General features: G+C 37.8%; 1 protein-coding gene across 2 annotated transcripts in view; it reads right to left on the reverse strand.

Annotated features, from left to right (window-relative positions):
* Positions 1-702: 702 nt before the first annotated feature.
* CUL4A (cullin 4A) overlaps positions 703-18,101 on the reverse strand; it is a 41,788-nt gene continuing 24,389 nt past the window's right edge. The window contains exons 12-20 of one of the 2 annotated variants that reach the window (XM_074815235.1): positions 16,713-16,817; positions 14,838-14,948; positions 14,413-14,498; positions 13,634-13,741; positions 12,305-12,418; positions 11,031-11,136; positions 3,576-3,748; positions 2,553-2,705; positions 703-2,311 (exon numbers count right to left, since the gene is read on the reverse strand). In XM_074815235.1, coding sequence (XP_074671336.1) covers positions 2,216-2,311; positions 2,553-2,705; positions 3,576-3,748; positions 11,031-11,136; positions 12,305-12,418; positions 13,634-13,741; positions 14,413-14,498; positions 14,838-14,948; positions 16,713-16,817 — 1,052 coding nt within the window. In that variant the 3' untranslated portion in view covers positions 703-2,215. Of the gene's footprint in view, positions 2,312-2,552; positions 2,706-3,575; positions 3,749-11,030; positions 11,137-12,304; positions 12,419-13,633; positions 13,742-14,412; positions 14,499-14,837; positions 14,949-16,712; positions 16,818-18,101 lie in introns of those variants that run through there. The other variant, XM_074815236.1, reaches the window with a different exon arrangement.

Consider the following 18,101-nt stretch of genomic DNA (forward strand, 5'->3'; position numbering starts at 1 on the left):
CAGACTGATTTGGAAGAGTAAAAATCTTCAGAGATCATTAGATCCTCTGTAGGTTTGGGGGGCAGGGGGACAGGTGGAGATCAGCAGCTGGACAAAGGAGAACAAAACCAATGCTCCCACAAGCAGAAAGGCAGAACTAAGCAGAAAAAACCTTCACTATGGCTGCTTGAGGCTATTGCGGGGGGATGATACAGTAGGGGATCAAGGGCATACATCACGAAGATGGACTTCGTTATTTCCACCGCTCGTGGAACTACTCATTTTTAATTGCTATACCAGAGTAATTTGGCCAAAGAGTTCTAGTCTATAGCAATTAAGAAAAACTGCACATCTCAGCACTTTTAATCAATTAACATTGCTTTGTAAGGCAGAACCACTTCAATCATCTTCAGGATAACACCATTGCTTTTAATCCATTGTTTAAAACCGTTGAACCAGGAAGCTGGGGTTCAGAAAGGGAAGGCGGCACACATTCACTGCTTGGGATCAGTTACTGCACACTGCTGCCAACTCTCTGTGCGGATAAAGCCTCTGGCCATTACATTCCTGTGAGGCACATACTCCTTTTTGTTTTAAAAGTCTAGTAAGATGGATCTGATCGGCTTCCATATGCCTAGCAAATGAATTACAAGGTGAATGGTACACACTGAAGAACAAACTGAAGTGCCACAATCTCACAAAGGCTAAGAAATTAACATCTAATATGCATCAAAGATTTTATTTGCATTAACTGAAGATTCAAATATTAAAATAAGTCTACATTAAATTACAATATTAAATATGCTTTAAATACAATAAACTAAACGTGTTTAGTTTCTAAACACAAAGGGAACAAAAATAATTCAGAAGAATGCAATACAATTAATGACACCAGATGACAGAATAAGGACTTCAATATGTAAATCCACAAGATGTCAACTCTTAGCACTGTTTACTTTAAGAAGAGGTGGTGGCCTTTTAATGGATGTACAAACTCCGTATTACATAAACTTAATAAGGTATCTCTCAAGAAAATATTGCTCAGTTAAATTCTCATTTATGCCATGATCAAAACTCCTTTGGTAGCTCTTTTTCAGAATGAAACACACCAGTATGCAAATCCGGAAAATAAACAGAGTCTTGTAAGTATTGCCACAAAAGGTGTCTTCCTTATAGTTACAATTACCTTACAGATCTACAGTGTCTTTCATTCTTTAATTCAAATCAACTTACATATATACAATATGTAACAAAGTACTCACAAAATCCTTAGTCTTTCAAGACAAAAAACTATGCTTTCACAATATTGAGACCATAAAAGTCTTTTTAAAAAAAAGGTTTTGTTTTTTCAAGTGGAGCACACTGTACAGTAGGTTCCCTGTATGTTATTTTCAAGGCAAAACTAAATGTTACGGCAGTTACATAAACAGTGATAAAACAACAGTTGCCCTAAAATGAGGTAGGGCCTCTTTGACTCAGATCTAATCTTTGCCACCCAAGCCAGCAGAAATAGTAATAAAATAATAATCCGTATTTCAGCTAAATAATCCAACAACTCACTACACACATGAACACAGTTGTCCTCTTGGCACTTCAAGGATCTCACTTCAAAACCTGATTTATCCAAACCAGACTGAAGTTTATCATCGTTTGGAAGAAAATTTACTGAACACAAGTTTAAGGGTTTTCATGGTGCATAATTTCAAAAATTCAGTGTATTTCAACAACACTGCTTGTACATAAGTGTTCATCAATTAAGGGTTTTTAAAAAGTTACCCAAGTTGTCACTGTAGCTAAAGAATGCAGCATATAGGGTCTTTAGGGATGCAGTTAGAAACACATAAATGAAGAAACTAGACTTGCATCCATCACAAAAGTATTTCTCACACAGGTAGTTTTACCCTTCCATCCAACTTCAATGACATTGTTAAACAAAACTGTAAAACCTAATTTTGAAGAACCCAGAAGAACAAAAGAGTAACTAAAAGAAATAAAACCATGATGTTTTAAATTAGTAAGGAGTCTTGACAAGGATGATCAATTAACATGTCATTTTGCTTCTTTTCCACAGCAGTGCATGCAGCTGGTTGAATAATATACATCAACCTGAAATCTGCTAAAAGGAAAGTCTGGAACAGCGTAGGTATTTGGTGTCCTGAAGATATATGTGGATGATTTTGGTTTTTATTTTTTGGGTTTGTTTTTTATTTTTTTAAATAAAAGTATTTATTCTCCATTATGCAACATAGTGGTACTGATTAGGGTTGTCTTTGTCTCTCTCCATATAGTCTCTGTCAATGAGAGATTCAATCCTCTTTTTCAAGTCTCCAGGCTACAAGAAAAGATGAGATTAGTGTAACAGTAATATAAATGCAAATATATTTTATTTTAAAAAATAGCTAACAGCTTATGTAGCTAACAGCTACATAAGAAAATACGCCACAGTAAATATGCCACTGATACTCTAGTTTATTTCTGTTCACACGCTCATTTTAATACCTTAATCTTTGGATTCGATTCAGACATATTTCACATTTCTTACTCAGGATGGTTTGAAAAACAAAATCAGTTACCTTCACAGGAAATTTCAGTTGATTATACAATTCAGAAACAAGGAGATTATGACCAAGAGTCTTTCTCATCTTCATTATTCGTACAATAGCAGCATCAATCTGGTATTGCCTGTCTTGAAACACTCTTTCAGTTGTGCTGACCTGTTCCTCGACCTAAAGAACAACACAATGCCGCAAATCATAGGAACTTTTATTACTATTTTTTATATCAATTACATTTCTATAGTTAACCCTTACACTGAAATGAAATTCATGTATTCTTATTCATCATTGAGACAAATGCATGCATTACTGCTTGCTAAGAGCTAAGTGATTCTGAAGTGTACTGCTAAAGCAAGTCTAAGATAAAATTAAGGATAATGTAACAAAAAAGAATAATGTACATCTCATTTTAAATCTATTTGATAAATTAAACTAAATATTAAAAACTCACTTCAGATTTTTGAGAACACGTAACAGTTTGACAGCCCAAACACAGTAGTCTTTTGTATCAAACTGACCAACTCCAAATTGACTTTTGTGGATTTTAATATGCAAAGGCAAAAGGAAACAAGTCAATGTTGATTAAAACATGTCACCTTGTGTCAAGAATTGGGTTTTAAGTACAACAAAGACATCAACTGCAAAAACAGGGACAACCCTGACTTTAATAACTCTTTTACCTGCTAAATAAAGAAGTGACATGGTGACATTTGATTGATGAATTCAATATAGTACCAGCACTTCAGCAATACCATAGAAACTTCTAAGATGGACTGAAGCACCTACAAGATGCTATCAGTTTAATATATAGGCATTTAAATTTGCAAGCACAGGAAGGAACCCAAGTTGTTTCAATTTCAGTGAGTTTTAAAAACCTTTATTGCCCCTGTGAGTCATCCTGACTACTGAAAAAATGAAGTATCTGTTTCCTTTCTCCATATGCAAAAACTACGAGAGGAAATGCAGAGATTCTGTCTCTCCATGTGGGATGTGGATAAACAGTTAACATAAACTGAATGAATGCAAAAAATAAATACATACTGTTTCTTTCATTTGGATTTGGTTGATCTTTATTCTAAACAATTTATGCTTGAAATCACCATTAAAGATGAATTTATCTCCATCTTCTACATCCTTGCCTTTTGGATTTTTTATCAATACTCGTGCTTTTCCACAAGCTAAAGACTGCAAGGTTCTTCTTAATTCACTGTCCTCTGTGAAGAAGTTCAAAGTATGGGAGAGAGCAGAACAAAACATTAACATGAAGAGTTTTATGTGATTAATCTGAAATACAATTGAAAAGTTACTGGTTTTATTTTAATACCTTCTTCCAGCTAAGTTCCAATTAGGAACTTAGCCTTCAAGCTTAGTCTCACACCTTTCACAGGTAAGTACTGAGACCGTGCACAGAATTGTGTATGTCAGGAAGACAGACTCAGGCTCACCTCACTAAGCTTTCCATCCAAAAGTAGTTTCAGAAAAGACTTCACATTAACATGAGCCTGGTTTTATTGCTTTAGTTTTGTTTGGTAGTAACAAGACTTTAGAAGAAAACAAATCAGTCAGTGACAAGAAGTTCAAGTCACTCATTTTAAGATTTCATCACTATGCTTAACACACACCAGAAAATATATAATAAAAAAACTAAATTGGCAGGAAGATGTTTTGTGAGAAGGTAGAGCCGACAGCTATTATAGTCACAAACTTCCCCCACAACAGGAAAGTAGCAGAAACAAGTGGGTGAGGAAAATTTTATCCAGCAATATTTAAAGCTAACAGCATTTGGACAAGTAGATAAAATGGAGTCTAAAACACTCTACTAATTATGTTGCAAAGTCTCGTATCAAGATTTTGCATTAAAACAGCCTCTGCAGTCTCTAGAAAACTTTTATTCACAATATAGAGTTATCACCAAATGTGTTGAATCTCCTGAACAGAGTTTTAGTCTAAACATTGAAAGAAAAGTTTTGCAATCTAGTGCTGAAGTGCAGTGTAGCCAAGTAAAAGATTAACATTATTATTATTTCTAAAATACTTCAACCAGTGTCCTTTTCCTTTTTTTAAACTTCGTTTTTCTGTGCTTACTAAAAAAAAAAAAAAAATCTTTAAACTGCATTGACTAAACAGGCATTTAAGATGTTTCACACTTTTTGGGCGTTTCACCTTCAGTAAGTGCAGAGTGTTGAGTTGTGTTTTTGTCCAAACACAAGGATACTATTAAAAACACTCGGTATACTTTGGAGCTTTGCTCTTGCCTTGCATGCTAAGTCGCAGGTTACAGTCTGCCAGCGGGAAGGAATCTGCGACTACCTATCAATCACTGAAGCAAAAACTACAGCTCCTAGAGGCTTTCTTGATAATGCGAAAGGCAGGTAAAAAACATGGAGTATATTTGGGCAACATGTCTCAAAGCAGCATGGTTACCAAAGAGAAGGTACCCATTCTTTCTCTTGAGTGACAGTTGATGCATTTCCTAAATGTACTAATGTACCAGGGACAATCTCATCTCTTCCAAGAAACTGGCGAAAATTTATTGTAACAGTGACTCGAAAACACAAATTCCAACTATGGCCAGTTAATGCAGATGAAGACGGGGATATCCTGAAGAGGCAGAAATCCATGTGCTGTTTATTTTGGGTTTGGTTTGTGGGTTTTTTTTTTTTTGTAAGGTGTTAATTGCCCATGAGGTACTCTTCTACTTAGAATGAAGAGAATTCATATGACTTTTTGACCTCCAAAAGTGTATGTGTTTTGTGTTAGATGGCAATGGAACACAAAGACAGACAATAGACAAAGTCTGAAATGCCAGTTGCCTAATACTCAAGGGTTTTGGTATCCAGATACCCACTTAATTTTTAAAGTGAAAGACATTTGCAAAACTAACTTGTAATACTGTAAACACAGCAATGTAGCTAGTACTGAAGCTGCATAAATGAATGAGCATCTGGACAGTAGAACCACAGAATATATCATATTCACCTCTGTAAAATATACGTAGTAGACAATGAATGTATGAAAGACTTATTAAAGAACTGAAACTCTGGACATAGCTGTCCTATCCTGCCAAGAGCAGCACTGAACACAAATTGCTAGGTTTTATGTTGTGAAAGCACTTGCATAAGCAACTGAAAGTTTTAAGTCATACCATACTGACTGATCATTTCTTTATGTTAACATCAGTATAACTCCTGAGTGAAACAAACATAAATTTACCTGACTGCCCCTATCTTCTGCTGTAGTCAGGAAGGGAGTTGGGGAGACAGGACTGACAGACCTGAGGAAGCCCCGTGGAAGCACTGCTAAAGCTGCTTCAACAGGAGAAGGAAGAGCACCAAACTTGCCAAACAGATTTTTCTAACACTGGAAAATCCCAACTGCTTCACACCTCATTCCAGTACATTATATAGTCAGAGGTCCACAGGAACACATTAAATAAGCAGAATATAACCTATGATCACCTTTTTGGTGTTCTCAATTAAAAATCAATGTACATGCAAGAAATTGGGGGCTAACTCAATTTGAGTTGATTTGATGTTTGAGAGTTAGTGCTTTAAGGCCTGCCATTAATCTTAGGCAGCTAACTCGGTTTCATGGATTGGATCAAAATACCTGCCTTGCTCAGCATGGGCTCTTTGACTTGGCTAGTAACAGATGGAGAAGCTAAAAGGTGCCTGAATTCTTGTGCTGTGAGAACTCGTGAATTCACTATTCACTGTCTCTAAGCCATTCATAATTCTACAGACTACTGTATTTCCTCCTTTTCACCTCTCTCCAAACTATCATGCCCAAGTTTAAGAGATGAACTCTCCATCCTCTGCATGGGAACTGTTCTATACCTTCCATATTTTTTCACATCTTTCTTTGTCCTTATCTAGTTCTACTATACACCTGTAAAGATGGGCTAAAATGAAATTTATTAAGTATCCAAACACAAGCACATATGAAGCACAATGATGCTTTCTGCCTTTTTCTCAGTAACTTCCCCAGAAGTTACCAGCACGCTGTTTGCCCTTCTGATCACTGATGAACTTTCAGTTGATGTTTTCAGGGGACACAATGACAGCACAACTTCTTTCCTGAGCAGTCATGCCTAACAAAGCCAATCTCTGACAGGTAGCTAAGGTTTTTCCCTCCCCCCACCTCAGATATATTCATCAACAATGGACGCCATTTGATCTCCTAACGGTTCAACAGTGTGAGATCCTTTTGTAACTTTTTTAGACATTTCAGATTTGACCTTCTCCAGAAATCGGCATCAAATACTGTCACACCAATATTCATCTCCTTCAGATCATTAATGGCCACGTTGAATAATACCTGGGGATCCTAAATAAGAGCTTTCTTTCACTATGAAAGCTGCTCATTCATTTCTACCTGTTTTCTGTCTTTTAATCAATTATTCACCCCTAAGAGGAACTTCCCTCTCAAGTCATGAAAATTTAGTCTCTTTTAGAGATTGTGAGGAACTCTTATCAAGAACTTTTTAAAAGCCAAGTGCACAATATTCATATTTCACAGAATCACAGAATCATCAAGGTTGGAAAAGACCTTGAAGATCATCCAGTCCAACCATTAACCTAAAACTGACAGTTCTCAACTACACCATGTCCCTAAGCACTATGTCACCCGACTCTTAAACACCTCCAGGGATGGGGACTCCACCACTGCCCTGGGCAGCCCATTCCAACACCTAACAATCTGTTCTGTAAAGAAATACTTCCTAATATCCAGTCTAAACCTGCTCTGGTGCAACTTGAGGCCATTCCCTCTTGTCCTATTGCTTGTTGCTTGGTTAAAGAGACTCATCCCCAGCTCTGTGCAACCTCCTTTCAGGTAGTTGTAGAGGGCGATGAGGTCTCCCCTCAGCCTCCTCTTCTCCAGACTAAACAACCCCAGTTCCCTCAGCTGCTCCTCATAAGACCTGTACTCCAGACCTTCACCAGCTTCGTTGCCCTTCTCTGGACACGCTCGAGTAATTCAATGTCCTTTTTGTAGTGAAGGGCCCAAAACTGAACACAGTAATCGAGGTGCGGCCTCACCAGTGCCGAGTACAGGGGTAAGATCACTTCCCTGTCCCTGCTGGCCACGCTATTTCTGATACAAGCCAGGATGTCATTGGCCTTCTTGGCCACCTGGGCACACTGCTGGCTCCTGTTCAGCTGGCTGTCAGTCAACACCCCCAGGTCCCTCTCTGACTGGCAGCTTTCCAGCCACTCCTCCCCAAGCCTGTAGCGCTGCTGGGGGTTGTTGGGGCCATTTGCATATACTGTATATGTTGTCATTGTTTGCATATACTTGCTGAGTCTCTCAAAGAATTTGAAAGGAAAATCATGCATCACATAAATCATGCGGGCTCTTCCCTAATATACATCTATCCATGGGCCTACCGATTCTGTTCTTCCCAGTGCAGACCTGCCACCCCACAGTAATCTGCAAAATTACCACATGAACGTAAAAAGAAGATAAAAAATTTAGCATTGCACTTGTCAAGCCTGCACCAAGGCTCACTTAAATTATAACCTAGACAGATTCCTGTAAAGCTTTGGGGTGAATACTATTGAGTTGGCAGTGGTCTAATTCACTGTCTGATTTACTCATCTGTTCTAAATCCTTTACTGAGACTTCAACTTGCAATATTTTATTCTGCCCTGTGGCATGGACATAGCCCTCTGAACTCTTCTGCAGTAAACACCAATATGTAAAGACTGGGCAACACCTCGTAACAGGTCTCAACATAAACACATGTTAATTAACTAAAAACTGCAGAAGACTTCCACCACCTCCCAAAAAGAGCCGGAACATGTGAACACCAAAGTAAAGGAAGTGCTTAGGGCCAGTTCTTCAGAGTTAGGAGGTTCAGAATTCCTTCCAGTGTTTAGTTTAGAACTGAAGAATGGGCACCCTGGGTCAGAAGGTCCATCTAGCCCAGCACCCTGTCTCCAGCAGTGGCCACAAGCAAGTGCATAGGGCAGCATATAAAAGCAAAGCTAACACAGCTCCACACTTCTCTGCTCTTCCTCGCTCTCCTCATCCTGCTGCTCTCTATGTCTCCAATCACTTAGGGCTCAGGGATTTCCTAAGCCAGAGATGGTTTCTGTGTGCTGAGAAACCTTCAGTGCTTTGCTCTTCCCTGAACCTGTCCCCTTGAACTCTGTAAACTTCCAGCTTTTACAACATGCTGTTCAGTTTTCACCACCATGTGCTAATTTTGGGGTTTTTTTCCCTCTAGCTTTTCTTGAGTAAGAAAACAAATCCTTATTCACAGATTTCTATTTACCTTTTGGTCTATTTTGTTTAGTCCTAGCACATATAACTGTTCCTTCTAAAGAAGCTGTCCCATGTCTTCCACCTTTATTCCCATTCTCTGAACATTTCTCAGATCCACTGTGTTATTTTTAGATGGTGGAGGGAGAAGTCTGACAAACCCTATAGACTTTCTAAAACATTAAAATGTGCCAGCAACTTCACTCCCTTTGAATTTAGGTGGAGCCACCCTTCTTGTACAGGTCTCCCCTGTTTCAAAGACTTTCCTACTTCCTAATAAATCTAGACCCTCTTCCACATGTCATTTTTTCAAGCATACACTGCAATTCCACTTGTCTGTCTAGCCCTGCACATCATGTTTAGAACGTTTAGAAACTGTTTCTATAGCAACCCTAATGGCCAGGTTTTGCCCTCCAGCATTTCTACCACATACTGTTACTTGTACCCATGAGCCAGGACATCTGGTTCATCCAGGGTGGTCTCTGAAGGTATGGCTGTCAGCACCTCTGCCCTTAGTGGTCAATTCACCAAGCAGCTGCATCAAAAATTCAGCTACCTTTTCTAATAACTGAATTGCTCTTCTTTTCCAACCAGCCAGGATACCAGCCTTCGGCAGGGTACTGCTGAGCAAAAGGATCGTCCAAGTAGCAGGAGGCAGGAAGGGCACAGTGTGGGACCTATTTCTGACATAATTTCTGGCCATAAGATTTTCCTCTTCATTAGAAGTAGGGAGACTGCTAGGTGAGAATGGGACCTCTCTAAAGCAGCTCTGAACACCTTGTGTAGGTAGAGCTCGGGAAGACAGAGATTTTACGTCATCCATCCTGGCCCCATGAGAAGCCTGTGGACCATGAACTGTCCTCATTACCTGCGTTTCCACACTACTTCCCCACAGGAGATAGAAACACAGACACGGCACTCAGCGCAATGACATAACACAATATAGGTAGCTCCCAACTATCAATTCTAGCCAGCTGCCTTAAAAACAGTCTATTGAAATGCTTTCTATTGTGCTATAATGGACTGGATTTCCATGCAGCAGATTTTATCTGTTGCTGTCAGGCAGCCAGAACGCAAGCTCCAAGGCACAGCAATACAAGATGAGAAAGGAGGATCTGGATCAGGCTTGCATGAACTTATGTTTGTTCGGTAACCATTGTACTCTGACCTAATGAGCCTCTGCGGTCTACCCCGATGCTTATCATTCACACTGGCATGAGTTCTCTTCAGCTCCCTTAGCATTAATGGAGTGGATGACTAAGCAACTTGAAGTACTGACACTGAGAAGCTGGAGCACCCAGGCTGCCTTCTGCAATGCATCATTCTGAACCACAGGGATTCTTGATATCCCCATTTTACAGTATTTCAGTAAATATATTTACAATATTTTACTTGTATGGGTTCAAATACTCTTTCAGCAGTTGCTATATTGGGTTGATTTTAAGATTCAACACATGAAGGGCTACTGGGTATGACCTGCTGGTTGATGCAGAAGTTCCAGAGAGTAAAGAGATGATAGCATTATCATTTTTAATGCCAATGGCTGTAACTATTTCAAGGATGGGGGGGGGGGGGGGGAGGGGGAAGAATCACCCAGGAGCGTAAGAACACAGAATGCAAATACTGCAGATGGTTAAAAAGAAAACTGAACTCTTCCTCAGTTTTCTTTGTCCTTTCTGCCTTCAGGTTTCAAGTGCAGAGACAGACAGCTACAAAGTATAAACCCTACAGAACCCTGCTCTTAACAACTCAGACCTATTGTAAATGGGGCACTCCCAACAACAGTGATGGAACACAGGAGGGAAAGCTCTCAGAACAGTTCAACTGAAAATACTCTCTTGAATCACCCCAAAATGACAGCATTCTACAACAGATCATCTTCAAAATATAGCATTTGAAACTGTAACAGAACAAAAATAATCTGTACACACAACAGTCTTTATCACCACTTGAATTTTAAGAATTGCAATAATACAATTTGTAAATCTAATAGGTTGTTAGTAGCACCATACACTACACAGCTATTAATTTTGTGAAGCATCTATTTTATCTACACTAAGAAGTACCAGCAGTGTGTTTTCCTCATCTCTTTTGGTGTCTACATGCTATTGGCTCATAAAGTTTGTCCTAATGGTAATGGCAAATTTCTTAAAATTAGGCCTTTACATACCAAATCATAATTGGCAATCACTTGATGAATAAATTTAAGAATAAAAAAAGTATTCTTCCTACCTACACCAGTGGCCATTTTAATTTCTTCAAAACTGAATTCATCTCCTTCATTAAACATAAGCAACACTAATGTCTGAAAGAGCGATACTTGAAATTCTTTCTTTCCCTAAAAAAGAAATATCAAGTAATTAAAAGTATTATTGAGAGCATTTTCTATTGTATCCCCCACATCTGACAAGTTACAGAAGCTATACCTTCTTTTTTCTATTTCTAGAAGAGGGGATGTGCATTTTAGAATGCCTAGCACACAGAAGAATCTGCCTGAATGCATATTGAGGAAACAGGATATTTTTAAAACCTCTTTTTTTGCTTCTCTAACGGTAGCAATACAGCACACAGCAGAAGCTCATTAGAATGGCCTTGTATTTACTTGACATAATTTACTTAATTTTAATTACAATATATGAAATCCTGGCTTTGTTGCCATCAACAGCAAATCTCTTCAAGTTTCATTTTATAGAGATGAGCAAACTAATACAAAAGAAATCTTGGCATTGGATCAAATATGAAAGAAACAAAAGATAATTTTGGTTTACTATGATACGGAGTGACAGTATTATCAGTAGCATAACATTTGTAAAAACAGGCAATGGAAAGGAAATAACTCAAACTCTTCAGATGGCTGTAAATGCTTCTGTCAATCGACAACTACAAACCTATCCATCTTACTGTTATGTAATGCCTAAACCTCTAAGTTTCATATTCACAATGAGTTAGTAAAAGAATTCAAGTTTTTTGTCTTTGCTCTGGCTCAATTAAGCTGCATTATTAGCAAGGCAAGATATTCCATGAGTCAAAACAAAACCACATCAAGAAACAATGTGGTTATTTAAGACTTAAATAATTCAACAAGCATTAAAATTTTAACCACAGTCATTACATGACTAACACCCTTCAGTCTCTCTTTGTATCAGTGAAGCAGACTAAAAGCGTCACCAGTATTTCTGTGATCAAAACAATTCCATATTAAAAATAAACAGATGCTGCACTGTTTTTCTTTCATTAATTTCCTGCTTCATTACAACTTTCTTTATTCGAATGAGCAACAATTCCTATCAAATGAATAGAAATGTTACCAAAAGGTATCACATTGTTGTATTCTGTTAGCTAGGTAGTATTTCAGTTTAAATTATAAAAAGCCTACTTTCTATACAAAATAACAGCATTGTGATTGTTCCTCCACAAAAATGTTATTTACTACCTTTGTAAAAAATACAATACATGACTAGATTCCAAATAATTGACTGAAATTTTATCCCAACAAGCAAACTTACTTCCTTAAATTCCGCCTTTAGCACAGCATGCCCTAAAGTGGTCTGCCACTGAAGCTTTCGACCACTGTGCTTTCCCAGGTAAAAGGTTTTAAATACCTCTTGAAGCTTTATCATCTGTAGAGCAAAGACAGAAAAATGTTTATAGCATTATACCAATTCAGTGATGTCAGATGATTTCACACATGTAATTTCTTTATTCTCCTCAACAATGTTTCATAATAAATGTTTTTGTGTGAAAAACTAAATTCAAAGAGCAAAATTCTACTCTCAAGTATACTGGTACTATTATGCACAAAAGAAAGTCTCAATTCAAAAATACCTTTCATTTCCCTTTTTTTTTCTTTTTTTTCCTTGCTTGTTTTAAATAAAAGTAAAATAAATGCCCTGTAAAGAGTTTTAAATCTCAAAAATAAATACTAGTTTTGTCCTGGACTTTGAATCTGACCAAGAAGTCACTGGACAAAAGCATACATCTCACACCTATACACTGACTATTACCAATCTGCTCCCTAGTGCTTCCTTTAGTTTGTCCTATGCAGATTTAAGTCTGATTTATAACTTTATAACCTCTTACTTCCAAGTAAGGGGTTTTTATCCCTCCATTTTCATGACGTGTTTGTTGCTCAGGTTGGATCCCTCCAAAGTAGTCTGCTACGGAGGAAAAGACGCCACAGGAGCCAGAGCACAAAAGCTTCCACATCTTCTGAACTGAACGGGAACCCTGCTACCGCTCTTAGCCTCTGAAGTGCTTCCCACGTTTCAGATCAAGAAAGGTATTGCAAGAAACAGGACTCCAAATATGTATTTCAACTTAAATTGCTACTGATGGGAGCTTTGCAAAAATCTCTCAACTTGGAAGCGATCTTTTTTCAGGCAAATGCCATTTAAATGCAGGGACTAGTTTTGTGTGACACATTGAAGGGAACAGAGGAAGAATCTTACAGGAAAAAAAAGAACATGCAGCAACATAACTATTGGCTATATCAAAATGCCTAACCAATGTAGTTAAAGATTGACTAAATTAAGGTGACCTGTCCAATTTTAAACTTTTAAGTGCTTGACTGCCATGTTAAGTAGGACACTGATTTTATTTTAATACTAATTTTATATTATTATTATTATTAAAAAGGTAAAACCCACAACTGTCCAGAAAAAAGTGGATTTTATCCGCTACATTTTATTTTTTGCAATTTTGGAATCTTTAAAATGAGATAAACCCCTTCAATATCTAACAGAAAAGCATTAAATGAAGGGCATTAGTTCACCCTATGATAGTGACTGTGATTCCACTCTCTAAAGTACATTTAGAAGAATAAGTCAAACACTAACCTCTGAATTTAAGTGAACATCCATAGGTGTATAAGTTGGCCAATATCCCATAGTTAATATATTTACTGTCAGGTCTATATTTCCTGGGTCACTCTGGTTCTGCATATACTAAAATACAAGAGACAAAAATACTTCATGTCTGCATGCTAAATTAGAAAATATATATACTTAAATTAGAAATTTAAATTAGTATAACAATGAAAAATTTCTACAGGCCACATCCTTGGTTAGGCATGTTCTACCAGGATTTTGAGTGACTATTTAATGCCCCCTCCCCAATTTCAAAACACAGCAAGTGGTTGGAAGTAAAAAGAAAATAACATGCCTTGAAGTATCCTAGACCACTGTCTTTACAGGGTATTAAGGTCAAAGGAACTTCAGTCACTTGCAAATAAAGCAAAAGAAAAACTTTTGATGGGAAGCCAGGGCAAGAACTGTAAGATCAAAAGGATCCCCTGGGATTTCCACATCTGTTAGACAAAACATTTTCATATAATTTCAGCATAGCATCAGTCAAGCCAGACTGCAAAGTCTGGGACAGAAAAGTCACTACAGTATTTTATTACTCCCGTACCACGTCTTCAACAAGGCCCCAAAAAAGGTACCCAGGGACAAGTGCAACAACAGGGTGAGCATACATAGACATCTAGAACTATAAGTAGACTCTGTTACTGTGACCAGGACCTGCTCAAAAGCCATTTTGTTTAATTTTAGCTTAATCCAAGGTATAACACCATGACTATTGCAAAATTTAGTACACAAACAGAAGCTAAATGTACCTGCTTAAACTGAACCATGACATCTTTTGACAGTTCCATGTCCTTGAACATGCCCTCCAGTTTACTGGTAAAAGCAGCACCACATTCTGTCACATGAATTAAAGCAAAGATGCCACAATTACAAAGAAGCAGAGAACAAGCAATAAAGGTTTAACCTGAGACAGATGAGCCAGATTTTCCAGGTTAGAGAGCACCCACAAATAGGTACATATTTTAAGGGTTTCGCTCCTCCGTAGGTACATTAAATGAACCAGTCGCATATTTAAGAGGTCAGCTGAGTAGTTCTCGCTGAGCACAATGAAAGCTGTGATATGCTCAGCTATTACTTAAAATCCAGCCTGTTACTTCTTAAAGCACGAGAAAATAAGTGTTCCAGTTTACATGCCAAAAAGTCATAAAAATTTAACACATCTGAAGACGCCTACCATGTTTAAGCTTTGACAACATGGACTTCTCAGCATCTACTGATGCACTTTTTCCAACCAGCAATCTTTTGGCCAAGTCTTTCTTATAAAACGCCTCGAACACATCTTTACCTGTATAGAAATTGAAACAAAAATAAAAGACAACTGAAATCATACATTCTGTTTGCATCATTGCACTTCAGGTTTGTGACACAAGCCTTCCTCATGACATGTTGATCAGCAGAACAATATCCATGACGTAACAGTGAAGAAAAACATGTAGACAATTAAAATATAATAAGAACAAGTAATTTTCTTAACATATTTTGCAAAATTTTTACTTCTGTCTTCTTTTTTCCCCTCGGAACATGTGCTGCCTTGTATTTCCCATTGGATCAGCTGCAAATCCAATGAAATTATTCTGGGGTCCAGAAGAACATTCTCCTCCTGTGGTCTGATTTATTAAAATTAAAAAAAAAGGTTCCAATTTATTAAAGAAATATCTTTTAAAAGCCTAAGGTGAAGAAAAATTAACAGAAGTCTTCCTACTTAGTTTGCCAAGAGCCTTTTGAAATAAAGAAGTCATACAGGCACCCACAAACTTTCACACCTTAAACCAGAGCTTCTGCAAATCTTTTCTATTGATAGTGCAAAGATATCAGCAAGTTGTTTCACTTTTAACAGGAAGAAATTCACTGTAACTCAAGACACTGTTTGCACTGCCTACAGCAGCCCCTCCTAATTCCTTTCAAACACCTTCCAATGTAGCGATTCCTCTGACACTCTTCTCCCTTCTCCATCCTGCCCTCTGGTGAAGTGCTCTTTCATGAAGCAACATCAAGATACCACCGAAAAGTCCAGTGCCCAGAAATGAACTACTAATTATCATCTTCTCTTAAAAGGACTCTTATGCACTAGATAGCTCAAAATAATTTTGCACTTTTAGTTTAATACTACAAAAAACATTAAGAGAAAAAGAGTTGGTCAAGGTTTCAGATTAACAGAAATAAATCTCTTAGGCTGACAAGTTGGCAGCGATACTGTTTTCATTTACCATCTCCATCCAATACCCTTTGCATTTGACAAAAATCGTGATGGAAATGACATTACTTTATGACGGATTTCTTGTCTGCTTTCCCATTATATTGTACTTGGTTTGGACTTTATGAGGAAAGAACACCACAGATCTCAGAACATACTAATACAGAATTGGGTAGTTCCTGCTTATTCCACCTCAGCCCAGGATACACATCCCACTTCCCTCAAAACAGTGACCTATTGGACTCAACTACATTTTTTTTTTTCTGATATCCAACCTAGCAAAACAAAAATAATAAAAAAAAAAATTCTCCTAACACTTTCAAGGGTTTTGCTCAGATAGGGACATCTATAAGGGAAATGCATTTCAAAGGCAGTAAAACACAGCAATAACATTTTCTCCCATCATTCTGAGCCCTCCTCTGTGTTCATTCACAACCATGATGAGAAAAGGCAAGTCATTAGTTGCTGGGTTTTCACATACTTTGCACCTATGACATACTGAGGTGGGCAGGGAAGAGAAAATCTGTACTAACCTTTCTGTTCTCTGTCATTAGAAGAGAGGTTGTGGTTACAGATATGGTTAATTTATGTGAAAAAACTTCCACCAACAGCTCTAACTCTTAGGTCTCCACTCACAGACTGTAAAAGGTCTGTGACTTGCCAATATCTATAGAACAAGTTTGTCCTCCCTGGTGTATTTACTGTGCCCCTTCAGGTGTAAGGCAACTTGAATTTAAGACCAAGTTGAGCAGAAACTCATGCTAAAAAAGATCTCTCACATTCAGAGGAATGCAGTCCTGCTAGTAGCAAAGAAAACAGTTTTAACCACATCAATGGTGAACTGTTATTTCTTACCATGAATGAATCTAAATATGATCATGATTTTGTCAAGGATTCTTTCCAGCTCTTCATCTGTTGCTTCTTTATTACCAGCTCTTAACTTGGAATCCACATATTTTGCTACAAATAAATAAAACAGTTTAAGAGCTTTAAAAAAAAAATCTAAAATAACAAACTTAAGCGTCTCCCACTTGAAATATTACTATATGATGTTAAAATATAGCATAAGTGTGAAATTTTCTGTTTTCCCTTTTCCCATCCCTATGTTCAATGGAATGATAGAGCCCCACTGTGTTATTGCCGTGAAGGAAAAATATCACAAAAAAGGAACTATCCAATAAAAAAAAAATACACTACAATCATTAAAATTAATGCATTAGAAATTCCCACTTTTTGTGTTATAGTCATAGCAAGCACGGTACTCACTGAAGAACAATGTTTTGGAAGCGTACAATGCATATGAATGTATTTTATGAGAAACAGAAACAAACAACACAAAAAGGACTATATTTTTGTAGACTGTTACCATGTCCCTCATGCTCCTTGGTAAGAGCATACAAAAATTTACACAGAAGCAATGCTTTCAAGTTAGTAGCTGCAAAATGCCAGAAATAAGGTTAAGCCATGAGTTTAGCTAACTATTTATTAAGCCACATTAGCATCCTTATACAACCTTCTGTGTAAGAAGGAAACCTTTGCAGGAGCTGAAGCACCACAATCCACAAATGACAGCAGCCCATATCATGGCTTTAACCTGTATCACTAGGTTGTGCAATCTGTCCTACATAAAGGCGGTTTTAGAAGGAAGCCACAAAATAAGTTGAATAAAGGCAAAAGAACGTACAGAGGAAAAGCAAACAACCAAGGAATGTGATCCTCTCCTGGTGTAAAATGGTGCAGCTCCAGTTTTGCTGCAGGCAAAACAGTCAGAACAGCTTTTGCCAGGTCAGGGATAAACCCAATAATAGTATTTTTAAGATGTCTTTATTATTCTTCCCCTTAATGAGCACTAGTTCCTCCTTCAAGGTAATAAAACTTTTTTTTTTTTTTTCCTCTATTCAAACTCCTTGTATCTGAAGGCTTTAAAACTGTTCTCCCAACTTCAGCCTTCAAGGCAGACAGGCTGTACTTAGTCCTTTCTGAGAGATCCGTAACATCCGAAGAATCCCTCTACTACCATGATTAAAAACAGTTCCCTTTTTTTGCCACAGTTACTCTTCCCCCTAACCATTTACTCCACTCGTAGCATCAGCATTACACTCTCTGAGCAGTTGCTAGCACCAAGCACCGTGCAGGAAGCAGAGCGCAGGGACAGCAGAAGTTGGCATGCTCCGTCAGGACGCCACGCACACACCTAACAGCACACCCAAGCTTTTCGAACCCGCAACGCTCCCAGGTTAACTT

Source organism: Strix aluco, chromosome 2 (genome assembly GCF_031877795.1).
Source record: "Strix aluco isolate bStrAlu1 chromosome 2, bStrAlu1.hap1, whole genome shotgun sequence".
In the NCBI taxonomy this organism is placed as follows: Eukaryota; Metazoa; Chordata; class Aves; order Strigiformes; family Strigidae; genus Strix; species Strix aluco.